The sequence below is a fragment of the Eptatretus burgeri genome, chromosome 3 (assembly GCF_056783735.1).
Source record: "Eptatretus burgeri isolate ZD-2024b chromosome 3, Ebu_testis_v1, whole genome shotgun sequence".
Lineage (NCBI taxonomy): Eukaryota > Metazoa > Chordata > Myxini > Myxiniformes > Myxinidae > Eptatretus > Eptatretus burgeri.
Window position 1 is genome coordinate 135,613,526 of NC_140963.1, and position 26,998 is coordinate 135,640,523.

The window sequence follows — 26,998 nt, forward strand, 5'->3', positions numbered from 1 at the left end:
CGGTACAAGAAGGGCCTATGTGCATTTTTTCCATGTTTGGGTTTATTCCTTAAAAGCACTAAGTTTTAGTTATATTTTCTGGTTCTCGAATGACTAAGGTGTATTGCACAGCAGTAAGCTATTCATGAGGCCAATGTGTGTTTTATTCTGCCATAAATTATACATATATAACTCAAACTAAGTACTTTTAGGGAATAAATCCAAAATGGAAAAAATGCACATAGGCCCTTCTTGTACCAAGCCCCAGATATATAAGCCTGAGAGCTGAGAGCAGAGAAGTGGTTAGGCACAAAATATGCTAACACAATATTCGTGTGAGATAGTCACAGAATTCACACACCAAAAATGTGCAAATCAATTTGTTGATTTCTGACAATTGCATTTGCACAAAAGGAGAGCAGTCAAGGTTCGCCTGTCCACATTTACAGCGAGTACAGTCTGTTTTACAAGAACATCGAATTAATTCCCGACAGGCAACTGACACTTCAGGAACTGTTAGCCATCGAGGAGCCCAAGCTTGTGTTTCTTTAATCCATCCAAAGTCACTTGGAGAAGGTGTAACATCACTTGGGGGCACCAGGACATTGGATGTCGACATTGATACAGCTGGTACCATAGCATAGTCGTCTGGAAGATAATGCTTCTTTGACACATCAACAAAGCCAGGGGATGATCTTGTAATACCCAAGTTCTCATTGGAGGGGAACTGGAACAGACTGATTCCTGTACCGTGAAAAGAACTTGATGCTGTAGTGGACGAGAGATTATGATCTATATTGCCGAGAGCTCCAACAGTAAACAATCCCTTCCGAATACACGATGGAGCAACTACACCATCCGCTTTATACTATTGGCTCACTGAAGAAGCTATACAGTCTTCCAGTTCTACAACTCTATCATATGATATACTGATACCAAACTGATACAGTTGTTGTGTAAGTTTCTTACATCTTGTAAGAGTATGGATATTTAGACCAATGTAAATTGGAAGTGGAGGTTCTCGTTTGAGGCTATGCCTTGTCATAACATCTGACTGTGTTGACCTTATCTAAGTGTTGTATACAATAACTTGTCCTACGGAGAGACAGGCTTGTGAGTCTTGCTTATCTTGATTCTTCAGGTTAGTACCATTGAACAACCAAGAAATGAATGATTTCAGGCTTGAAGGTATCGAGTCTTCTTGACACTTGGGATGGAAACTTCCTTCAAAGTGGAATGGCTGTTGGTTGAAAATGTCATCTCGGATTATTTTTGCTGCCTTTGCTAGTACAAAAGCATCATCTGAGAAATCTCTCTTCTTCAGGGCTTCTCGTAGCATATTCGCCATTCCATTTTGGAAGATAAGTATGGTGTTTCTTCCATCTTGTTGCTCTTGAGCTTCAGTGAAATGTTTCAGCAGCTGATCTTTTAGTCTGGTTCTATTCACAGTCTTAACAATGCCGAAGACCTTCAATCTTTCTTGGTATAAAGTATGAAGTTCGGATAGCTTGAAGAGAAGGGTTCCATGGTTAATTGCTTTTTCTATGTAACTAGTCACTTCCACAAATACACGACTCTCGTTGACCTTCTCATTTAAATCCTCTGGCTCTCTATTCTGTTTTCGCAGTTGAGACCGATCTCTATTTCTCAAATTGACGAGGCAGTTGAGGTGATATTTTGCTTCAATGGCTATGAGATCACCACCGGTTATTCTTGAGACAAGTACACTATCTTTAAGTTCCGTCGCCATTCATTTGATAGTTGTTTGCTTCAAAAGTTAATACCTGACGAAAGTCACCAGCTTCACAACCTTTCTCACAGAAGATACAGACTAATTGAACATCAACTGCTTGCCGCTTTCTCAGACGTTGTTCATCAGGTTCTGTGTTAACCTCCCTCTTCTTTCTGGCTTTGTATAATTTTGTATTATTGTATTTAAGGTTGCAGGATTTGTGCCAAGAAGCAGAATGAGTAGCGAAACAATCAGCAGTTTCTTCCTGTCCAAAGAAAAGTTCTGTTGGTAGCATGCCAATCTCTCTGAACTGCTTGACATTGTCGAGAAATATCTGATAAGGTCTCACTGCCGTGTCACTGCTTGCACCAGGGCTTTGTAATGGGCACCTAAGAGGTTCTTTGGTAATCTTCTGGCAAATAATGCAGCGGTTCCAGTCTACTTCCATTTTCTGATAGCCTGCAAAAAAAAAAAATTAGAAAACAGTTTCACTTTCAATTTCTCACAACCACGTGGAACCCCTGTTCTATAATTTACTTCTCATAGTTATTTAGTGGGGCAACTTAGCATAACAATTGTGCATTTTGTGAGGAAAGCACCAAATTTGGCACACGAGTAGCCTAACATATTATGAACAGTTTTGGATATTGGGCCATCTCAAATTCAGCCGCTGGTGGCTGTGGCAGCCATTTTCCAAAATGGCCGCTAGCAGTTACTATAATTTCACTCGAACATTGGTTTGAACATTTATTAAAAGCTGAATTAAGAAAAACATAACCTGTAGCCACCTCAAGTTTAAAGATAGCCGCCATTTTGCAAGATGGCTGCTAATTATTTGTTGTACCGGACGACTATCTCACTCATAGACATTGGTTGTTGAGAATGGTGGCAAACGAATCAAGGGCTGCGTCTGATTGATATGAATACCAACATTGCTTATGTAAAGTCAGTGGTTGTTGAGCATGGTGGCAAAGGAATCGCGGGCTGCGTCTGATTGATATGAATATCAACATCGCTTATGTAAAGTCAGTGGTTGTTGAGCATGGTTGCAAATGAATCATGGGCTGCATCTCATTCATATGAATACCGACATCTCACTCATAGAAATTGATCGAGAGATGTCTGATTTAAATGTTCTGAATCAGTGACACAGTCTGCTCTGTTAATATTCTCTCAATTTTGTGAGCACTCTCCCTCACACACATGCACAAAGCTGTGCATTCAAGTGCGGCTTTTTTGCACTTGCAACGCTTCAGACAGCTCTTCTTGCACTTGCACGACACTAGCTCATAGCAGGTGTGGGCTGCTTTGGGTAGCTTCGTCCAGTGTGGCTCGTACACCCCCTCGTCATTCTTGACCCAGCCCCAGCTGGATGGAGGAGGCAGCTCTGGCGTTGGTAGCAGTGTTTGACCCCACACATGGCCTCCTTGGTAGGCCACCCTCTTCATGTACTCCTCCAGAGCTGCGTTGGTTGGCGGGATCAGCTGCACGTTGTTCTTCTTTGCGAAGAGTTTCTTCCGGGCCTGAGTTTCTTCCTGAGCCGATGTGCTGAGATGTGTTGCGATTGACTGTAAGAGTCAATAAAAACGCAGTTTCAGAAAACGGAAGGGTTACTCAATAAACTGACCAAAACAAATTAGCTTAGCCATGAAAATGGAAACTAGAATGGAAAACTACTTGTATTACAAATGGTTTGGCATTGCCATCAATCGAACGAAGATAACCCGAAAACTAATGAGTTATCATGGTAAACATATCTCGCCAACACGCCGGTACGAAGAGAGAACTTCCTCACTCAGTAGCAAACTGGAACTGGCACCGTGAAGGCAGAACGGAAATACATGCAGAACCTCGTAACCCGGTCATCCGTGACTGAGATAATCCTATGACCAAACTGCACCCCGCAAACCAAACTCAACTTGATGAACTATGGTTAACAATGGGATAGCATAGAGAACTCTATGGGCACAGAACAAAATAACAATGAATCGAGTCAACAAGTGTAAGCTGGCAACTCAACCGTGGGCGATTCCGGGGTCAATATGCACGCACACCACTTCTATGACCATGTGCCAAGGCAATAGTGTTATGAATGTTTATCATTGGTTTTCATTCAGAATCTGTGTCTTAATAAGACTAATTAGTCCACTTTAACTTTTTTTTCTGAACCAAATCAAATTGTTACTTTCTTTGACCATTATTGGACCTTTATTAGTAAATAAACTTTCACTATCAACCTGCATTCCTCTCCAGTTAAGCAGATATGTGTCATAAGAGTAACCACTGGTGGGCATTTTGAAAAATGGCTGCCACAGCCATCAGCGGCTGAATTTGAGATGGCCCAATATCCAAATCTGTTCATAATATGATAGGCTACTAGTGTGCCAAATTTGGTGCTTTCCTCACAAAATGCACAATTGTTATGCTATATTTAGCTAAGTTGCCCCACTAATTCTAAATATTGAGTTATTATTACTCATTAATACCTATACAACATGAATAACATCCTAGTTGGAATAAAATACAAATTAACATAACAAAATACAAATTAACAATAAAAGTAGCATCAGAGATGGAAATAATGAGTCCTACCAATATCAAAATATTGAATGTGTACTTAGCAATGAAAGGGTTAATATTTTGGATGGGCTCCTACTCAAAATTTGATAGCCATTACCCAAAGGGTATGCACAGAAAATTTGGAGCTTGTATCCAGTCTGTAACAATTATGTCACTAAGCCACTTGACTATCTGGCACATTAGATGTTTGAAATACCATGCTATACACTACTATATCGTTTTTGGCCCTCTCTCTCTCTCTCAATGGTGAAGAATCACTTGAAAAATTAAATAATTCTCATATCCGGATTCAGATCTTCATTAAAGTCGAATCAATTCATCCTTGCCATACATGACACACCCAACCTGTCCACCAAGTTTCGTCTGAATCCGTCCACAACTTTTTGAGATATCATGCTCTAAAAAGTTTTTGGCCCGATCTCTCAATGGTGACGAATCACTTTTAAAATTCCAGTAGCCAGTTCCGGATCCGGATCTTTACCAAAATTTAATCAGTTTGTCGTTGTCACACAACGAAGCTGTCCCCAAAATTTTATCTGTTAAGGACAAGGATGAATTTATTATATTTTGGTTAAGGTACGGATCCAGATCCAGCCTATCAGTGGGAAACTGCTCATCCTGGCGGAAGTATGCGCTCTTCTTGTTCGCCCGTCCCCCACACAGCGGTGAAGGGGGACAGACAAATACACACTGTGTTTTACATCTGTAGATAAATTAACATATTTTAAATAATTGTTACATTCTAAAAAAAAACAAAAAACAAAGGTCAATGTTTTTTGGTTATGATGATGTAACTTGTAATTTTTTTCAGTATTTCTTATCAGATTTTGACCATTCTTGTATTGCATGGCTTGAGCAATCCTTAGCGGAGACCGATGTCGATGACGCACCATCACAAATCTCCACGCTTCTCAACTAAAGCAGATTGGAAAGATAGTAAAGAGTTCTACCATGAATAACATCATATCAAAATTTGAGTTCAATTTTTTTTTCCTCTTTTGACCCCTATTTACCTCCTCCCCCCCCCTCACCCCTCCTCCCTCCAGTTTGACAAGGAAGAATTGATTAGATTTTGGTGAAGATCCGAATCCGGATCTGGACACGAGAATTTAATTTTTGTGAAGTGATTGATTCTTCACCATTGAAGAGATATGGAGCCAAAAACGATATACTGTACAGTATGATATCTCAAAAAGTTGTGGATGAGTTATGACAAAACTTGGTGGACTGGTTGGTTTGGTTAGAAGAACAAGCTGATTAAAGTTCGGTGCAGGTCCAGATCTGGGTCCAGCCTATCTGTGGGATACAAAATGTAAACTCTTCAGCCTGGTGGAGGGATGCGCTCTACCGAGTGCCCGTTCTAGTTAAGAATGTGCCAGTAATTGCATTTTTTAGTATCTGACCTTTTTGACAACGGCCCAGGGGGAAGGGCCAAAATTATACTGCTTTTACACCTTCTTGCCATGTGGTGATCATAACTACCAAGTTTGGTGAGTTTCTGCCCAAACGTTTAGGAGATACCGTGACAGACGGACGGATGGATGGAGCCGATTACAATATCCCCCCGTTTTTGTTTTTTTCAAAAATCGCGGGGATAATCATCACAATCCATGCACATTTTACGAAAGAAATATAATATCTTATGTGTTTGTCAATGCAGAATGAATTGGAACGGCACGTGGTAGACAGCATACCTCCACCAGGCTCAACAGTTTACGTTTTGTATCCCACGGATAGGCCCGATCTAGATCCAGATCTGAACCAGAACTGAATCGACTTGTTCTCGTCACCGACCCAACTCATCCACCAAGTTTTGTCAGAACTCGTCCACAAGTTTTTTGAAATATCATGCTCGATATCGTTTTTGGCCCCATTTCTCAATGGTGAAGAATGATTTTAAAAGTTTTAGGATCCCGATCTGGATCTTTACCAAAATCGAATCATTTCATGCTTGTCGCACGTCAAAGCACTCCACCAGATTTCGGCCAAATCCTTCCACAACATTTTGAGATGTCCTGTTCACAGACAGACAGACAGACAGACAGGGGTGAAAACATAACCACCGTACACCTTCAGTGGGGCAGGTTATAAACATGTACAATATGACCTTTCAAAGTCAAAAACTCGAGACGGAATCAGCCCACATCATGTTCCGCATCCCATATTATATGCCCGATTGAACCAGCATGGATTCAATGTTGTCAGGTGTACTAACAGGTGTTGACACAGGTGCACAGTTGCAGTTTCATGTTTCAGCTTGTTTTATAAAGGCGATCCAATGCGAGATTTATCTCAGGGCGAGTGACGTAGTCCAGTAGGAATATACGATATTATACAGGGTGGAGCATTTATATTTGACACATTTGCAATCTTTCTCGCCGGAAGCAGTCTTGGCATAACTAATTCTTGTTTTCTTTGTTTTTACAGATAATACTTGAAAGTTTTTCATGATGGAGCACTTGAAATGCAATGAGCATTTTATTGTTATTATTTTTTTTAATGCAATGAGCATGCCAATTTCACAAACAAGGTCATCATGACCAGGGCCGGATTTAGACATGTGGTGGCCCCTGGGCAGCCTTCAGTAGTGGAGCCTTCACCCTACCTTAGAATACTAAAAAGGTGACAAGACATATTTACAATTATCCATAAAGTATATTTTTCAAGAACAAACAATCTGAACTTCTATATAAAATAGAGAATGAGATAAGAGTCATTCCATCTGAAATCACCAAATTTAAGAAAATGTTCCCAGTTGACCCCCTCAAATTTACTTTAAACTTTCATAAAATAGTTCCCAGGTATCAAAATGAAGCTGCATAAAATTTTAGGTCCTTAGATGCGGTCAACTCCGAGATATTGAGGGTTGAAGATGTGGTTGTAGCCCAATTTTATGGTCCTTGCGAGCATCACAAAATGAACGGCTACTTTTAAACTCCCACAAATTTTTAAATATTAATGCTAGAGCCTTGAAATTTTCAGAGATTATTCTTCTATAACTGCTCTGTAAGAAACAAACATAAAAGGGAGTACACCTCTGTTAAATTTTATGACCTGATCAGTTGAAATCCAGAAAAAAATGTTGGTTTTGTATGAAGACCCAACTTTGAGACTCCATATATTTTTATTGACCCATCCCAGAAGCTTGAAATTTTTTCATGTAATAACTGTATGGTAGTAGTATTCAAGTACATGTTTACTTTTCTTAATCAGTCATATATAATGCAGTCATGATCCCTCAAAAATTGAAAAATTTCAATTTTTCCCGAAATTCAGGTGAGGATTGCAAATATATGACAAGGTATACCACTTCAAATTGTTCACCATTGGAAAGAGCATATTCAAGTTTACAAAAGTGTCAAATATCAAAGTACCAACTACCATTCAGGCACTCACAAATACATTTTTCCTTGCAATTTTTTTTTCCATGAAATATGTGGAGGCCCCCTGGTTGTGGAGGCCCCAAGGCAACTGCCGAGCTTGCCCATGCCTAAATCCGGCCCTGATCATGGCAGATGAGGCACACTTTGATTTGGCAGATTTAACTCCAGCAGATTTCTTCCCATGGGGATTTCTGAAGGGCAAAGTTTATCAGGAACATCCAACATCGATCGATGAATTGAAGGCAAACATCACCGCCACCATCATGCTCTATTGATCAAGAGACATCGCTTGCGGTAATAAGGGGGCCCGTTTGTCCGATGTAATTTTTAATAAATAAAGAATCAAAATTGATTTTTAAAACTCGAAGTATGTGCCTATGTTGTGTAGAAATTTTATTTTGTTTGGTTTAGAAACAAAAAAGTTATGAGGATAATAAAAACCGTCAGATATAAATGCCCCAGCCTGTATAATCCGAGCACCTCCAATGACGTCATAATGGAGGGATCTGCGCGCGTGTGAACTCGAGTGTTCAACAAACGGAGACAACCGGCAGGCAGGCCTTGTCAAATTGAACTCTGACCCCCTGACCCCCAAAATCGAGTCCATCAGAAAACATCGCACTGAATAAAAAACCTCGGTCGTTCGTTTGATTAACTATATATCCTTTTTAATCCCCTCGTCGTCGTCATTACCCTCACAATTCCTCCGGCACGGATCCGCTCGGGGCCTCGACAAACGTTGCGCAGCGACGAGCGGGGATTTCTAATTCAGTCAGAGCACCAGCACACACGGCATTCCCGCTGGAAAGAGGTTCAAGCAATAAAAGACCCCTAAAGGGGAGCGTGGACATTTGTGTTTCACTGTATTTCCAAACACGCATACAATCAATCACCTCACAAATAGGGCAACTAACGCACGTGTGGCGACGGTGTGAGAGGGTACGGAGGACGATAAAAGGCGCCAAACGCACCGCCCGAGCCGCTGCCGCCGCCATTCCCCGTGACGTCATCCTTCGCTCGGGAGCGCGTGCCGCAGCGCCACACACACCGCGCGCGCGACGCAGAGCCCACGGAGATGGCGTCGGCTGATGCAGAGACGAAGGACGCTGAGGTGAGCTTCGCAGCGGGAAAAAAAAAGAAAGAAAAGAAAAAGGTTTTGCTCTTTACCCTCCGTGAGCCCACAAGGTTATTGATACGTGAACGAAAAAACATTCGCGCCGTGTGTTTATTCGTTTGCCTGAGGTGTTCGTTTTCCTCCGGTTTTTTTTTTTATATCCTCCTGAGGCGTTTCGCGCCAAGATGTGCGCCGGCGTCCCCGTCCCGCTCTTCGCCCCCTCGACGCCGACGGACCGAACCGACGGATTTTGATGAACGAGGTTTCTTCATTGATTTAGCCTTTTAACGCGGGTGTGCAGATGGGAGAGACCTCATCGTGGGTAATTGAAGGACGAAATTATTATTGTGAAAACCTCGTCTCGGGTTTAACATCCTTACGTGTTTCGTTGTCCGTCGAATGTGAATCGATGAAAAAAAAACGTTTTTAAAGACTCATTTTGGGCGCGCGGACGTGTCCTGAGGTGAATGTGAAGGACTGGTCTCTGATAATGTTGATCACGTGACTGGTTTTCTTCAATTACCGGGCAACAATATCATATTTTCCCCTCACGAAGATCATATAATTAATGAACGATTTGAGGGGTTTAAGCATTACATCGATTTTTTTTTTTGTAGATTTATGTATTTGTGAGGAAATTGATTTCATGGATGTCGTCATTTTTTTTTTTTTTTGGTCGTTGAACAAATAAATGAAGAAGAAGAAGAAGAATTAATTAAATGTCATAATTGGGAAAACTGAATGCAATGACGAAGAAGAAGAAGAAGAAGAGGGATTAAATGATGTCTCAAGTGGTAGTGAGGGTGTAAAAAAAAGATTGGGCAATTAAACAGAGAGGTGACATATGGGTTCGTGGGGGGAGAATGTGACGTTTTAAATTCGGTTTTTTGAAAGTTGGATAAAGATTTTTTTTTTTTAAATCAACAATGAAAAAACATTGTGGTTACTTTTGTGTGTACACGTGTTGTGCTTAAGTTAAATGTCAGGAGGTTGGGTGCGGCTGAGGGAGGAGGAGGGACTAAAATATGAGGCTCGATGCATGTGGTGAAGAGGGTGGAGGAGGGGAAAAAAAAAAAGAGGAAAAGATTTGGGAAAAAAAAATTTATGGAAAGGTGAGAGAAGAGTTGAAGTGAATAAAAGGAGAATGGCGGCCAATACAAGGAATGGAAAACAGGTAAAATGACGTGTAAAGAAGAGACAGAAATATAGATATTTAGTGAAGGGGGGTGTGGGGTGGCAAGGGGACAGTCGGAAGGAGAAAGGATGGAGACATTGAAATGATTCCTAACATGAAGAAGGGTAAAATAGAAGGGAAAAGGTACTGCAACAAAACAGCTCGGGTATAGCAGGACAATATGATGAAAGAAAGAAGGGGGACATGATAGAAATGATTGTGGTTCGTTGATGTGCAGTGGCCGAGAGTAAGTGATCACATCATCATGCACCAGTTTCTCGGCTGCGGTTTACAATCCTGGAGGGGTCGCCACGACGCAGGATACTCGACTGAGTGAGTGTATTGGAATTGGTTCAGGATGCCGGCGATAACTCGCCGACACTGTGGGATCTTTAATGGCCACCAACTAATGCTGGCAGACGGGACTCCAAGTTCAACGTCCATCCGAGGGACGGCACACACGTTGATGAATCACCCTGCCTGTAAAACACCACCTCGATTGGGATTCAAACCCAGGCTAGGCGGCTCAGAGGCGAGTGCACATACCTTTAGGTTATTCTGCCAGAACCAAGAAAGAGTAAAGAGGAAGTTAAATAAAAAAAAATAGGTGATTGAGTGGTTGAGGAAAGAGGAGCAGTGGGAAGATTAGAGGGAAATTTAAGGGAAGACGGGTTCGGATGGAGGGGGTATGAGGAAGAGGAACGGTACGAAAATGAGTGGACGTGTTGAGGGATGAAAAATGTGATGGGATGGTTGTGGAAATACGAGAGGGGACATTGACAGGATAGGTGATGAGTGGTGAGAAGACTGGAGGGGAGAATGAGGGAAAATGTTAATGTGGTAGTGGAAAAAAAAGAGGATGGTAGGAAGGCTTTCTGGAAATTAATTGGCAATCAAGTGTTGAAATGTCTAGTTATTTTGATTTCATGAGCTGTGGGATTGGAGGAATATGTACAGAATGCATCATGCAGGTGATTGATGTCAGAATGAAGATTGGCAATGAATCTATTCAGATCATTGTAATTGATCTTTGTGCAGTATATACTACAAAACAGTTTTTCAGTTCAATGTTAAACCTTTAGAATGACCTCTGTGAGGACTGAGTAGGAATCGTGAGCACGTTACAACCAACGTGTTGGCACAGACTGGCATGCCCTTGCCGCAGTGACAGGCGCAGCAATGCAGCAACGCAGCAACCACCGCCCCCTTCCCCTCTCCCTACCCCACACCCATTGCTGTGTACGTGCCTCTGCATGGAAATGGGAATAAATGCGCAATCGCCTCCCCCTTTCCCCCCTCTTCCCCTCTCCCCCATCTCCCTCCGTGCCTTCCAAGCATATTCACTTGCCCATTGCTGGCCCACCTTCTCAATATCCTTCATATCCCAATAAGAGCATCAAATAAGGCTTCAATGAAAAAGATGGGAATTTTCATTTCATAATGAGAAACGTGTGTGAAGGATGTGCAAGGTAATTTAACACAGGGAAAAGGGATGTGTGGGTGATGTTGGTGGGGTTGGGTGTTGGTGGTGTGACAGAGGATGAGAAGAAGGAAACGTGGTGAGGGAATAAAATACCTGCCAATGGACAGTGTGGATACAAGCTACACCCTAATATGAGTACAAAATATTTTAGTTGTCCAAGCACGTACTCATCCAAAAAGCACATTATTGCATCAATCGTGTACACCGTATAAAAGCAGGCCAACATTTACGTGGGCACAGTCACCTTGTGAAGTTTTACCCTCTAACTGAGTGCACATGACCTTGTTAATTTGTCCTCTCCATCCTGATATAATTTATACCATAGGTTCCTCCACAAGTCTTACTCGAGAGTTTGAGATGCCCGATATAGAAATTTCCATGCATGTTTCGAGCCAATTCACCATGGGTTTATCCTCTCCAAAAATGCATTTGACATCAAGCATGCGTACTATAAATGTCATATCTGCATTAATAAAGCGATTGAAAAATGCATAGGAATTAGTGTGTTTTCTGAACTTTTGCTTTGAAAAAAACATTTGTTTTAAATAAATCAGTTCAGGACAATAATGAACTGCATTTTAATATTCCTGAGCTGCTGTTCAGAAAATACTGCAAGTAATGCATTTTTATTTATTTATAGCTTCTTTGATTTTAAAATTTTAACGAGAGGACTCTTCTGTCGGCCCTGGTCATTGGTGAACTTCAGATCCCACGATTCAGTGTCCTTCATGAAGTGTAGTGAGAGTTATCTCCCATGCCCTGAATAAATTACAAATTTCTGCCCAAATGACCTTCAGTCGAACGTCAGGCCTGACTAGCTGGTTCATTAAAGATTTGGGGCAAAGACGCTCCCCAGCCAATCCCACAAGAAGGTGGGAATAATTGGGGATGAAAAAGAAGTAATACTGTTGTGAAATGGTTCCTCACATGCACAGGACATTTCTATTAAAGGAGCATTTTGTTGATTTGTGGTTGCAATCATTCCTATTTTTGAAATGTCAGATTGTTGCAAATTTAGGAACATGATTACCAGGTTTACAAAATTGAGCCGTTGCTCTCTTATCCTGTTTTAACACAACGTACAGGACAAAAAAAAATGGAAACACCAATGTAAAGTCACCTAATATGGCGTGGGCCACCACGTGTGGCCAGTACGGCCTGTGTGCACCGTGGCATAGAGTCCACCAGCGTCTGGAATTCTGTAGGAGGGATGCGGCACCATTCTTCTACGAGAAAGTCAATCAACTCACATCTGTTTGATGGAGGTGGAAAACACTGTCTCAGGTGTCATTCCAGAATATCCCATAAATGCTCGATTGGGTTCAGATCTGGTGACTGAGAAGGCCACGACATGTGGATAATATCAGTGTCATGCTCATCAAATCATTGGGCGACTAAACGTGCTCTGTGGATGGAGGCATTGTCATCCTGGAAGACGCCCCTCTCTGCAGGAAAGAAATGCTTCACCATGGGGTGAAGATGATCACCCACACCCCTCCCTGCAGGAAAGAAATGCTGCACCATGGGGTGAAGATGATCACCCACTACAATTAAGTGCTGATTGGCATTGACCTTGCCTTCTAAGGGAATGACTGCACCCAAACCATGCCAGGAAAATGTGCCCCACATTGCAGAACCACCAGAACTATTCACGGTTGGAACCAAGCACTCGGGGTTGTAGAGTTCTTTAGGTTGTCACCACATGTGCACTCATCCATTTGTCAAGAACATGGTGAAGGATGATTCATTTGGCCATATCGCATTTCTCTATTGCTTAGTAGTCCGTTGCCTGTGCTCTTTGCACCACTGCACAAGCAAACTTGCATTGCCAGGTGTGATGAGTGGTTTGTCCACTGAAACCCAACTACTCTCACTCTTTGGAGTTATTGGCAGACCTTTTTTGATGAAACTGGCTGCTTGTGCCACCAGGTTGAAATTTACAGCCAATTGATTTGCAGTTTCTCCCCAGCTTTGCCTCGCACTTCTAATTAATGCACGGATATCATGATCCTGTAATATGAGCTTCTGCCCACTGTTGCTCTTTGCTGATGAGGTCTTTCCCTCAGAGTTCCAGGCTGACATCACCTTCGACAACATTGCTTGTGAAACGTCAGCATGTTGAGCTGTCTTTGTCACTGAAGCTCTTGCCAAACGCACCCCAACAACCACCCCTCTTTCAAAGTCGCTGAGGTCTCCTCTTGCAGCCATCCTAGCCATAATTATAGGCAAGCAGGCCTGTGTAGCATTTTTACACATGACCCGAAGCATGCTAGGATGTTGTTTGCTTAATTAACGAATGGGCCACACACGTGTGGAAGCTGTTGCTTTCAATATACATAGTGTTCCTCATTTACACAGGTGTTTCCATTTTTTTGTCCACTACTTGTACTTGTCTTGATGTGATTTGTACTTGCAATCCAGTGATATTTATAACTATGTCACCACTGTTTTTTTGTTTTTTTTTACTCTAGTGTAAAAAATATCTTCATACGAGGAACTTTGACAGTGCCACTTATATTGTACATCTGATATACAAGCTCCTCCATAATATGTGAGTTCTCTTACAAGGAATTTCCATGCAGGAGGCCATTCGGCCCATCAAAGCCTGTGATGTGGTTGCCAACCTCTGGTCGTTTGTCAATGCTCTATCCTTTTTAAATGCTGAGCGTCGGGCAAGGAAGCAGCACGAACCATTTTTGAAGTCTTTGGTATGACTCGTACGCTGTTCGAACCACCGATCTCACAGACTCGGAGCAGATGCTCTAACCATTACCTGCACTGAGTCTGGCAACGATCCTTAGACAATGTAGGGACTGTTAAATCATTATTGCCCAGGGACATTTTGGAAACCTGGCAATCCTAAGCTTGTATACCTGGCAATTTTTCAGTTATCTTTGATTTTCTTTCTTTTTTGTGAAATAAAGGGGAAATCTCCATTTTTTTAAAAAAAGGTGTAAAATGAAGGGAAATCTATAGCGGAATGTTGCTTTGGAATCAAACTAAGCATTATACATAACATGGCGTTGCAGATGTGAATGACAAATTTGGCACCTATTATGCCATGGCAAAAAAAAAGATTGACACCAATATGATTCACTCCTTCAAATACCTGCTTAGCATTTCACAATTTATCAAGAAAAATGCTACTTGTTTGAACTCTGTAATGGAGACATTTATATGCATAATGGCTCTCTTTTTTTTTTTTTCTTTTTTCTTTTGAAAGTCAAAAGCTTCCTTGTGTTTCACTATCCCTTCAAACTCGCTTTTTAGTTAGTATACTCACGTACCCCCTACTTTCACTTGGCAAGGTACTGACTGTTGACAATGAAGCAAGTGCAAAGGGTATAAAGTCATCAATTGCATTCATAAAGAAAGGTGGGTGTGAGGGAAGTGGAGGGTGGGGGTGGGGGGGGAGGAGATGGGGTTATTGATGAGAGCTGCTGCAAGATGGAGTGGTGTGAAGTGCTGTCAAGCAGAGTTCAAAATAGTGATACATATTCAAAAGTTAGTGTTTCCATTAATGGCTTATTTGATTTATGTGTGAAATAGCTTGTATGAAGGATGCTCCCAGACTCAGAGCAGACATTCTAACCATTACCCCACCGAGTCTGATAATGATCCTTAGACAATGTGGGGACTGTGTTTAATCATTATTGTGCAGGGACATCTTGCAATCCCACGCTCTTATACAGTACTTGGCAATTTTTCAATTATCTTTCATTTTGGGTATTTTTTGTAAAATAAAGGGGAAATCTCCATTTTAAAAAAGTGTAAAATGAAAGCCAGATAAATAAAATGAATTTGTGAATTTTCTACAAAATACACTTCACCAAAATACAATTTTCTACCTTCTGGTCCCAGAATATTCTTCCCTCCAAGTCTTCAAGACAGGTATTCACCACCATCTCAGATCATCCCCCATCCAAAACCATGATCTTTTTTTTCCCCCACCTCTTTCCAAATTTCTAATTTTTTTTCCTTCCTGAGAGTCTGCTTCTGCATCCATCTTGTTCACCCTGTGCATTCACCCCTACCTCACTTCCCTTATTTGTCCTTCCACCCTGCTGTTGATGTTTCTACTCTCTTTCTACTGTTCCTTTAGTTCTGTTGCATCCTTATCCATTCGATGTTCTCACTCTTCCACGAGCCTTGACCTTGTACACAAAAAAAACCACGGTGGGGAATACTTTTATTTTTCGACATGGTCCTTTTGCACCTCTGACATGGTTATGGATGCCCACACGTCGACTACTGCTTCACAAGGTTATGGATGCCCTTGTAATAAAATTATGTCGGTTGGTCCCCGATTGATTCCCGCACCGCCACCTGGCTTGTAGGACATAGGAGAGTAGGACTCAACTTGTAGGACTCAACTTGCGACATAGGAGAGCTTCCTTCATCGAGCCAAACAAATAAAAACCCAACGATGCAAGATCCAAAATATAAGATGGGTGGGTAACAGTTGAAAACCAAATCCTCAATGCACTTCACTGTAGGCTTCACCATGTGTGGCCGCAAGCTGTCATGTTGCGAAGTGACAATGGTGGTGAGTACCCGACGACACTGAATATCGGTGGCTTCAAATTTGTTCACAGAAGTGTGGGAAATGGGGTATTTATTACCATTTCCTGGTGCACATTGAATTGGGTGACAATAACACCCTTCTGGTGCTGGAATATTGTCTTGCTTTTTCAACACTTGGACTTGAATTAAAATTAGTTTGATGTTGGTGATGGTAGGTGTTTCTATTTGCATGAATGCCATTGACCCTCCGTTTCATAATGTTGAAGAAATGTTTTGTCTCGGCAGCGATTGATACCTGACAAAAATCACCTTCTGCTTCATAATGCTGGAGAAGATTGACATGTTCAACAACCTGTTTTCTTGTGTTTATCAGTGAGCGTGTTTGGCACTGCGGAAACCCAGACTTTCGTTGATTCCAGTCTGTAATGTACTACGAGACAGCTACGATGACAGTACAGTCGAATGATGCCCGCCTACCCTCTCATATCAGTCCATCGATCATTGTCGCATTGTCCTCCATGGAAGAAGATGTTGGTCTGCCAGGCCGTTGTTCATGCACACACTACGTCTAGTCAAAAATATGCACACCATTCATACACATTTTTCTGTGACATACAGTTTGTAATATATTGTTCAGTCATTGTCCAAAGAATGTCACATTGTGTGACACTTTCACTAAACAATAACCTCATCGGTGACCTATTGCAGTGGGGTAGCCTTCTTTACAGGACAATTTCTATAAATTTGGATTCCATGGCAAAAATCACACCTCATTATCCCTCAGAGTTTATGAAAAATTTTGACTGATTTTTCTCTGTAGAAACGACAGGTTACTCTTCATGACTTTCTGTCTCAGGATTTCCCTCGATGCTGGTGTCATGGAAGGCAGGCAGCATTTTCGGACTGACCTTATTCTTGACGATAACCTTGGAGCTTCTCTGAATGTCTTTGCACAGTTTTCTTGATAGCTCCATCCTGTGAACAAGATGAGTGCTGAGAGGCAGGTTGCTGTGGCAGCTAACTCTGCAGATCTCAAAAACGTCATTTGTCACCTACCGTGAACAAGTCTTTCATTGCAGCAAAATCCCAAGCTCACACTCTGTCCCTCCACCACGATCAGCTTTTGAACCCCCCCCCCCTTTTGCAGTTTACATCTCTGGGCAACCCTTAACCCTTGGAAGATGATATATACTCCCTGGAGCTCTTAGACGTCACTATCTGTTAAAGCCCATCTTGGGCGAACTATCTCCAACTGGTCGATCCCTTGATATTGTTCGCAGAGCCTAATCCTTTATGATTCCCTCAGAGCTCATTACATTGCATCCATTATGAGTTGCCAGAATATGAGGTCTTCATCCAAAGAATAGATCCCCATTCTGGGCTTGTGCAGTTTATTCTCATCTTGCACATCTAGAGGCAGTTTGATCTAATGCTCTCTATTTTATTGGCATCTTGGTAGGAGGCTAGGTCCCAAAGACTGCTTCTCACCCACTGCAGGCATATTTGTGGACTCTCAGTTTTCTATACCTTGCTTGGGCCTGCCCCTCCCACTCTCTTTACTCCTTACTCCCCCAGGCCACTGACATTGCAGTGTTCTTCCAGTTTCACACTTGTTTAGTCTTCCCAATTCTCAGCTGAACCCTTCATCCCTCGATTATCTCATCTGTGGAACCCACTCCCTCTGTGTTTGTTTTTCTTGTGTCCCTCCTTCTAGTCTTTCAACAATGCCACCCATCATCTCTTCATGCTTTATCCTAAACCCACCCTTGCTTCCTTTTACTATTGTCGACCCCCTCTCACCCCTTCCCTTTCTGACACTCATCCACTTGTATGCAATGTCTTTGTCTCCCTGTTCTCTTTTGATCTTAAGTCAGTCTGTCAACCTGCTGCCTTCTTAGTATAGTAGATAGTAGAAAAATCGTGCAAATTATGATACAAGCATCAAATTTGGCATTTCTGTTCTACAGGGCTTTTTAATCAAATCTGGCCCAATTGGCCATTTGAAATGAAAAATTTGAAAAAAAAAAAAATTCAAAAAAATTTGAAGTCACAACTGCCTGAAATTCTTGAAGCGCAAGTGAACATCCCAGACAGAGAACCAAGGGGAGATGCAGTCATCATTGATGGCTCAGCACTTATCAATGCCCTACCTCCACGCACTTCAAAGATATTTAATGACTATGCTAAAGAAGACATCATCCCAAAAGTGGAATCCTATGGTGCCAGGTACGAGAGGGTGGACGTAGTGTTTGAGGTGTACAAGATGTCAAGTCTGAAGTCCGAGGCAAGGTCGAATAGGGGGCAAGGAATCGGAAGAAGAGTGACAGGAACCAGTGACGTGGATTTCTACCCTCGAACCACGTCGTGTTCGAAAGGATTCTTGATTGTTGAGGGATCTTGACCTCCTCGAGGATTCAACGTCTAGCCGACTCAGTGTTGCATGTATCGGGATAAAATAAACCACAGAAGTCCAGTAATAATCAATGTCCACAAGGAGTTCTTTCTTCTGTACCATTTATTTGCTCTCTCTCAGATCATTCTTCCCCTCCCCATATATCCATTCCATTTTATAAGCAGAGAGGCCTTTGATCGCAAAAACAGAATGCACAGCTTATCAGCCCGGTCACCTTGTACTTTCAGAAACCCAAGCAATGTCCAAAGTGTCAAAGAAAGACAAGATTATAAGTAGGTGGTAGGCCTTAACAACTAAATAGTAGAACAGTAGAGGAAAAACACAAACACTTTGACCTACTCAGACTGAGGCAAAGGTTTCTTGTCTAGAGAGTAATAATTTCCCCAACACTCCCCCCTTGTTGCCTAATAAGGCAACACTAGTTAAGTTTAACGATATATATTTTCTCTTCACTTGGAAATGCATTCTCTCTTGCGTTTGAGTGTGCCCATTTTCTTGGGTAGTCACATCCCCCCTTTCCCCATCGTAGAGCTCAGTCCCTTAGCCTTTCCTGTCCCGCAAGCCAGGTGGCTTCATGTGGTTGTACAGCTTCGGACCTGGTTGAGGTTCCGGTAGGCCCCTAGGCCGATAGAAGATAAGGCTACCCGTTGGGCTGCACAGCTGATTTTCGACAACCTATTTCAGGAACAAAGCAGATGAGCAAGAGTGGATTGACAATTCCCGTGAATATTGAACACATTCATTTGCGCTACTTATGGATTTCCAAGTTCAGGTTCTATCTCAAAAGAGTCGTAGGACTCAGTGTCAAAACCAGGGTATGAGGGTGGTGCTTGGGCCACCATCACCTTTTTAGCAGTATTCCTCTTTAGACAAGAAACAATCAATGCCGGCATTGTAATTGTTGCACATCTAACAAGCACCACTACAATGATGATCCACAATAACCCAACGGAAATCCAATGCAATAGGGTAGTTCCCCAGCCTTCAAAAATCCCTTCAAACCAGGAATAAAGCCCATCTTTCGTAAAATAATTGTGATACTTGGCTCCTTCTTGCTTAATCTTGTCAGCTATGTTCGTGATTTTCTCCGAGTTATCAGGGATATAAGTACAACACTCAGAGTTAATTACAGCACACGTTCCTCCTTGAGCTGCGAGAATGAGGTCGAGCGCAACTCGGTTTTGCATTGAAACTGCACGTAGGGCGACGACCTCCGAGTTGATATCAACCATGCCTAGAGCAGTTTTATTTGCCAATAATTCAAGCGAAGCAGCTAACTCTGCCAATCCCACAGACGTTTGTCCAACACCGTAGTGAGGGATTAAAATCATGAAGAACAGTTCAGTTGACGTGAAACCCCGTTTACCCCGTTTCAAATGCTCAAAAGGTGACTTAGATAACAGGCGCATATGTGGCAAAATGAATGACAAGAAACAAGATCCATTCCAATTAACTGGAAGCTATGGGTATGCTCGATTTCCACACACGAAATAGGTATTATTTAAAGCGACTTGTGGTCCCATCGTGTGATTTTCATGAACATAATGACTGCATTCAGAATTCCCTAATCTTCTTTCTCCCCATGCCTCTTGTACCAAGCATAGTTCGGGTTTTTCTGTTGCCCGTTCAACCATAAAATGTGGAGGCATTTTACTTAAATTAAAATTTGGCCAAAACCAGTTACTGAAATTTCGTTGTCGGAGGCAATTTCCATTTCCATTGGTAACGATGTGGTCGTCAAGGTTATTATCTTGTTTATCCCAGTTTCTTTCCTTTGCCCAGTACCCACACCATTCACTCAGATTGAATGGTATAGCCAGAAGCGGTATCCCAGTAACTGCTGAATGAGGTATCTTAGTACAAACCCAGCAATTGGTTTTATTAAAAGCTTTCGCGTGTTTACGAGAAAGAGCCAGATAAGTGTTTATTCCATGTGGTGAACCCACTTTGCTCGTTAAGCTTCTTCGGTCTCTGAATGCCCTAGGCTTAGTTTTGTGGGTAGTCTGATAGGCCCATCTCCAAAGAACATGCAAATAATGTTGATCACAGACAGTACTTATCGGTTTAACAGACCAAGTACACATTGCACCACTTGCATTTAGTAGTACAAATAATCCTGCAATGGAAAGAATCATTAAAGTTATCAGGAAGCAATGTTCTCCTCGGGTTCTTTTCTGCCGTGTGCCAGTTTGCAGTGTGTGGCATGGATCCATGTTGCTCTTCCTTTACACTTCACAGCTGTATGGGTAGTTAGCAGTATTTGAAATGGCCCACACCAACGTGCCTGAAGAGAGTTCTTCCGTTTGTAAATTTTCACATAAACAAAGTCTCCGGGTTTGAAGTTGTGATGATCAGATGTGGCTGGTTCTGGCAGAGCTTGTTTCACCTGTGCATAAAAAGTTCTTACAGCATGATTCAGAGAGACACAGAACGTAAGCAACGTGTCGTCCATTTGCTGCACGTTCATGTCTTTTATAGTCAAAGGAGGTGAGTTCGGTAATCTCATTGGTCTTCCCATCAGAATCTCATGCGGAGATAAGCCAGTGTTTCGATTTGCGGTAGATCTCATAGTCATGAGAGCAATTGGCAGAGCATCTGGCCATTTTAATCCAGTTTGTTCACAAATCTTGGCCAGTTTATTCTTCAGGAATCCATTTTGCCTCTCTACTGCCCCCGCAGATTGTGGACGATGCGGGCAGTCGAAATGTTGCTTTATTTGCAATACGCGACATAATTCTTTCACCACTTCGGCTGTGAAATGAGTACCTTGGTCACTGGAGATCCTACAAGGTATTCCAAACCTACAGATGAAATCCTTCATCAACAGTTTAACCACAGTAATGGCATCTGCTTTCCGACAAGGGTAAGCCTCAACCCATTTGGTGAACAAATCGACGATGACCAACGCAAATTCAAAACCGCAGCATTTTGGTAACTGGACAAAATCCATCTGGATATGAACAAAAGGTCCGAATGGAATTGGATGACCCCCTGGGGCCATCTCCACCCCCCTTGCTGGGTTATGTTTTTGGCAAATATGACATGTCTTACAATACTGTTCTGCAATTGGACTAAACCCCGGGGCAAACCACTGTCTCCCAATTGAAGCACTCATGCCGCCTTTGCTAGTATGCCCGGCCCCATGTGCCAATCGGGCGAGCCAAGGTAATAGAGCTCTTGGTGCCACCACACGACCATCAGATGATCTCCATAATTTGGATTCATTATCGAATTCACATCCAGCCAGTATCCACAAATCTCGTTCTTTAGCACTGACAGCTGTCTGCAAAGTGTTTATATCGTCAATGGTCGGTGTTGCCATTTGTCTCAATACACATTGTGATATTAAAAGAGCTCTGGTGTGGGCAGCAGATTTTGCAGCTGCATCTGCCCTGGCATTTCCCCGTGAGACGTCATCAGATCTCCCAGTGTGGGCGTCACATTTTACCACTGCAATTTGGTGAGGCAGAAGTATTGCTTCCAGTAGATTCGCAATCCATGTTCCATTCCTTACTTGTGTACCTGATGATGTTATAAAACCCCTTTCGCGCCAGAGTGCTCCGAATTCGTGTACAGCACCAAAGGCATAGCCGGAGTCAGTGTAGATTGTCACTATTTGGCCTTTGGCTAAATGGCATGCACGAGTGAGGGCGAACAGTTCTGCCTGCTGCGCGGAACAGCTCTCAGCCAATCTCCCGCTTTCGATTACTTCGTGATCAGAGCAAACGGCGTAGCCTGTTAATAAACATCCATCAGGTGCACGCGATGATGAGCCGTCGACATATAGAACCAATTCAGAATTTTGGATTGGTGTGTCTCTCAAGTCAGGACGGGGTTGACACGTGTGGGCGATTATCTCTTCACAATTGTGAGGATCACCATCTTGTACTCCTGGCAACAAACTAGCAGGATTCAGCGGTGCGCATCTCCTAATCATAATGTTCGTGGGTGCTGTGAGTGAGAGTTCGTATGTTGTTGCTCTTGAAGCCGACAAATGCTGTGTTTTCGTTTTTAACAGTACAGCTGTCACTGCATGCGGTACCAGGAGAATCAAAGTGTTTCCCGCGACGAGCGCTTCGGTCGCCTGCACCGCGAGCGAAGCGGCTGCTACTGCCTTGAGACAAGGGGGGAATCCTTGCGCTACCGGATCCAATTTAGTACTATAATATGCAACAGGCCGTAATTTATTCCCGTGCTTCTGTGTCAGCACAGATTGTGCGAATCCCTGTCTCCAGGAGCTTCATCTGGCCATGCAGCGACCTGTTTCAATTGTCGGAGTAACCCCTCTGGTACCACTAATTTTAATAATATTTCCATGTCCATATATGTTGGCTGATGACATGCCACCACCACGCGTAGTTCCGCCTGGAATTTTTTTGGGTTCTCCCGTATCTTCGGCATCTCATTTACGATGGCTTTTAATTCAGAGCCCCACGGACGATATATTGCTTGTACCTCCCTTGCACCTGGGTAATCTCGCAATGGAAACGCGCCAATGAGTGCCTCATCATCTCCGTCCTTCGCGGTCTCCGGCATTATTTTTTTTGATCGAGTTTGTATTTTACCCTTGTCAGCAAGAGGAACTTTATTTTTGCTTTGTGTTCTTGTTTCTTTCTTAATTACTCGCCTGGCTCCCCGTTGAGCCCCTCCTTGCCCTGTGGCATCATCTCCCTCTGTCTCTCCCGCTTCTTCGTCCTCGAGCGGTTGTGCTATCGGAACTGTGCACTCTGGCCATGTATCTGAGTCTTCTTCTTCATCCTCAAATCTGACAGCCACTGCTCGCTGTCTCTTGTTTTATTTTCAAGTCTCACCGGCATTTGCTTCGTTAATTGGTCTAGCTGACCCTTCAGGTTTAACAACCGTGCCTTTTCGTCTCTGTCATGACATTCCTTCATCCAATTTATATAAACGCTCCAGTTCACCTGCTTCTGGACCTTTTTGTCACTATTTTTCACTTCCAGTACTTTTCTTAAATTGTCTAAACACTCGTGATCGAACGTTCCATTCTCAGGGAAGGGTAATCGACTATTTTTGGTCCAATTGCACCATTTCCCCATGTCTCTCACAGCTTCAGGCCCATACTTATCAAACATAATTCTTGCACATGTACCTCTCCGTGGTTTTTGAATACAATTTGCCTCGGTATACCCATTTTCCTTCCTTTTACAAAATCTGTTTCCCATCTCTAAAATCACACAAATCACAACCGCTAAATTCACTCTAAAATCACAGAATAAAATAAATCGCACCCTCGGAGAACCCCCCCTGCTTACCTTCGCTCAAGCACTTGTCGTTCCTCCAGGCACTGCCTCCGGCAGATTAAGCACCTCCGGTCACGAGCGCCGCACAACGCCGATTCGAATCCGAGTCACGGCACCAACTGACGTGGATTTCTACCCTCGAACCACGTCGTGATCGAAAGGATTCTTGATTGTTGAGGGATCTTGACCTCCTCGAGGATTCAACGTCTAGCCGACTCAGTGTTGCATGTATCGGGATAAAATAAACCACAGAAGTCCAGTAATAATCAATGTCCACAAGGAGTTCTTTCTTCTGTACCATTTATTTGCTCTCTCTCAGATCATTCTTCCCCTCCCCATATATCCATTCCATTTTATAAGCAGAGAGGCCTTTGATCGCAAAAACAGAATGCACAGCTTATCAGCCCGGTCACCTTGTACTTTCAGAAACCCAAGCAATGTCCAAAGTGTCAAAGAAAGACAAGATTATAAGTAGGTGGTAGGCCTTAACAACTAAATAGTAGAACAGTAGAGGAAAAACACAAACACTTTGACCTACTCAGACTGAGGAAAAGGTTTCTTGTCTAGAGAGTAATAATTTCCCCAACACCAGTAAGACCCCAAGTAACTGGAGAAGCTTTCTTCGAGATGACAACAAGACTGAGCTGTTTCACTTCCTTATGGAAAAGATGTGTGAAGCACAGACGGCAAGCACAGTCATTGTCACAAAAGGAGAAGATGCCATTAGCAACACAAGGAAGTCACTGGATGCTGTCTCCATGTTGTCATGAAGCTGACACTCGAATATTTGACACGCCAGGTATGCAACGACGGATGGTAGCAAGTCCATTATCATTAAGGCTAATGACACGGACGTACTAGTCATAGCAATATCTGTACTGCCATCTTTACAGGAACTAGGTCTTGAGAACATGTGGATTGCCTTTGACCAAGGAACCAAGGCGCGATGGATTCCAGTCCATGAGGTAGTTTCTGCAATAGGGCCTGAGAAAGCCAGAGGGATCCCATATTTCCATGCATTCACTGGATGTGACATCGTGTCTGCCTTCCTCGGTAAAGGGAAGAAAACTGCATGGCAGACTTGGAACATCTTTCATGATGTTTCTGAAACATTCACCAATCTCAGCCAGCATCCAACATTGATTCGTGATCTTGACTTTTATTTTTTATTTTCAAAATTTTGATTTTCAAATGGCCAATCAGGCAGATTTGATTAGAATCCCCTGGAGAACAAATGTGCCAAATTTGATGCTTGTACCATCATTTGCACGATTCCTCTCAAAAATTGCCGTTATCTGCCCCACCATCTGTTGTTTATTACCTCCGCCACCTAAGGTGAAGGAGGTTATGTTTTCACCCCTTTCTGTCTTTGTCTGTTTGTGTGCAGGACATCTCGAAAAGTTGTGGACAGGTTCGTTGTGTGACGAGGACGAATTGGTTAGATTTTGGTGAAGATCTGGATCTGGATCCGACTACTAGAATTTTTAAAAGTGGTTCTTCACCATGAGTGGGGCAACTTAGCTAAATATAGCATAACAATTGTGCATTTTGTAAGGAAAGCAACAAATTTGGCACACTAGTAGCCTAACATATTATGAACAGATTTGGATTTTGGGCCATCTCAAATTCAGCCGCTGATGGCTGTGGCAGCCATTTTCCACTGCCATCAAAAATTTTGAGATGGCCCAATATCCAAATCTGTTCATAATATGATAGGCTACTAGTGTACCAAATTTGGTGCTTTCCTCACAAAATGCACAATTGTTATGCTAAGTTGCCCCACGACATTGAGAGATAGGGCCAAAAACGATATATAGCACGATATCTCAAAAGGTTGTGTACGGTTTCGGACAAAACTTTACGGACAGGTTGGGTGTGTCGCAAGGACTAATTGATTTAATTTTGGTGAAGATCCGAATCCGGATCTGGATACGAGAATTGTTAAATTCTGAAAGTGATTCTTCACTATTGAGAGATGGGGCCAAAATCGATGTAGTACTGTATAGCATGGTATTTCAAAGATGTATTGGGCCCGATTTGTTCTCGTGGATCAGGCATTACATGGCAGAGGTATGCGCTCTACCGAGTACCCTTCTCGTCTTTTCCATGTACCTCAATTATATATTTTAGAAAAACTATGCATTAATTTCTGTTGATTTGAGCCTTTTTATTGAACCAAACATAGATTCTATTGAGATTTTCTGTGTTGTTAAAAACCATTGAACAACAATTGGAAAATTCGTAAATATTCCATAATGCATTTTAAATCTTTCCGTAACTCAAGTTGTAATTTGAACAACTTATTTAATTATAATTGGTGTTGCACATACAATGCTTTATTTTGTTTTCACACTTGTAACTGTCAAAAGCTTGGGTTGGAGGTCAGATTATTTGGCAATCCCATCTCCACACATGGCTCATGATGCTGTTTCCCCCAGAATCACTTATCCTTAAACCGTTGAGCTGGCCATTGTCAAGTAATGTTCTGGGAATTCATGTAAAGGTACCATACACTGCAATGTCTCTTTGTCCTTCATGTGATATATAATGTATGTGCAAGCACCAACAAGATCCTTTGACACATTTAAAAGTTGCTTTCCAAAGAAACTTGATATTACAGTATATTGATAAATTACATTCTTATTCCAGCAGTAAATATAAAAGATGTCATCTGATGCAGGAAGTGTTGAAGTTAAAGTGGGGGGAGAGATGAGATGAAGGAATATGCATGCAAACCTGCCAGCATTATCAAATCCATTGGTTTATTTTTGTATTTTGGATGGGACTCTATTCTGGATATTCACAACAATTTACACATGTTCAATAGCATGTTTGAAAGGGAAGTGGAGGTGAACGTTTTCATACTGTAACCTAACAGATATTTCCAAAAATTATTGCATCAAAACTTGGTTTCTTTTGCATACAAACTCCAAGCTCTTGAAAGGTTGAAGTGACTGAGGGTAGAAGGCAATGCACTGACAGTGGTGCAGTGGGATAACACACACAGGCAACAATGGGATGAACAAACAGGAGGAGAGAGAAGGCAAAGGAAACATAACCTGCAAGTATGGAGGAAGTGAGCGATAGGAGAAGGTCAATGAGGATCGAAAATATCGTGGGTATTGATGGAAGATGGCCTGAAATGGTCATGCACTGCTAAGTTGAAGCCCTGCTGGGTAGGATAGGATTGAACAGACTGAGGAAGAGGGTTCCACTAGTGGGACAAAGGAATGGAGGTGAGCAGTTTGAGTAAAGGCCCGGTCACACCTTGACGTTTTAGCCAGCGATGGCAACGTATTAAAATGTATGTAAAACGCTGGCTTACGTTGAACTTTTGATGTTTTTTTTTAAAGAT

General features: G+C 42.4%; 1 protein-coding gene, 1 long non-coding RNA gene and 1 pseudogene across 4 annotated transcripts in view; 1 reads left to right on the forward strand and 2 right to left on the reverse strand.

The window, feature by feature from the left end:
- LOC147031045 (uncharacterized) overlaps positions 1-8,863 on the reverse strand; it is a 56,579-nt gene extending 47,716 nt beyond the window's left edge. The window contains exon 1 of the long non-coding RNA XR_015056646.1: positions 8,646-8,863. This is a non-coding gene — a long non-coding RNA (uncharacterized LOC147031045). The remainder of the gene's footprint in view (positions 1-8,645) is intronic.
- Positions 284-8,714, reverse strand: LOC147031046 (uncharacterized; annotated as a pseudogene). The gene is made up of 2 exons (XR_015056643.1): positions 8,593-8,714; positions 284-2,170 (listed from the first exon to the last, which is right to left on the reverse strand). The product of XR_015056643.1 is annotated as an uncharacterized LOC147031046 (transcript).
- ATP1A3 (ATPase Na+/K+ transporting subunit alpha 3) overlaps positions 8,661-26,998 on the forward strand; it is a 229,455-nt gene continuing 211,117 nt past the window's right edge. Inside the window, exon 1 of one of the 2 annotated variants that reach the window (XM_085875715.1) lies at positions 8,661-8,785. In XM_085875715.1, coding sequence (XP_085731841.1) covers positions 8,750-8,785 — 36 coding nt within the window. In that variant the 5' untranslated portion in view covers positions 8,661-8,749. The remainder of the gene's footprint in view (positions 8,786-26,998) is intronic. The other variant, XM_085875714.1, reaches the window with a different exon arrangement.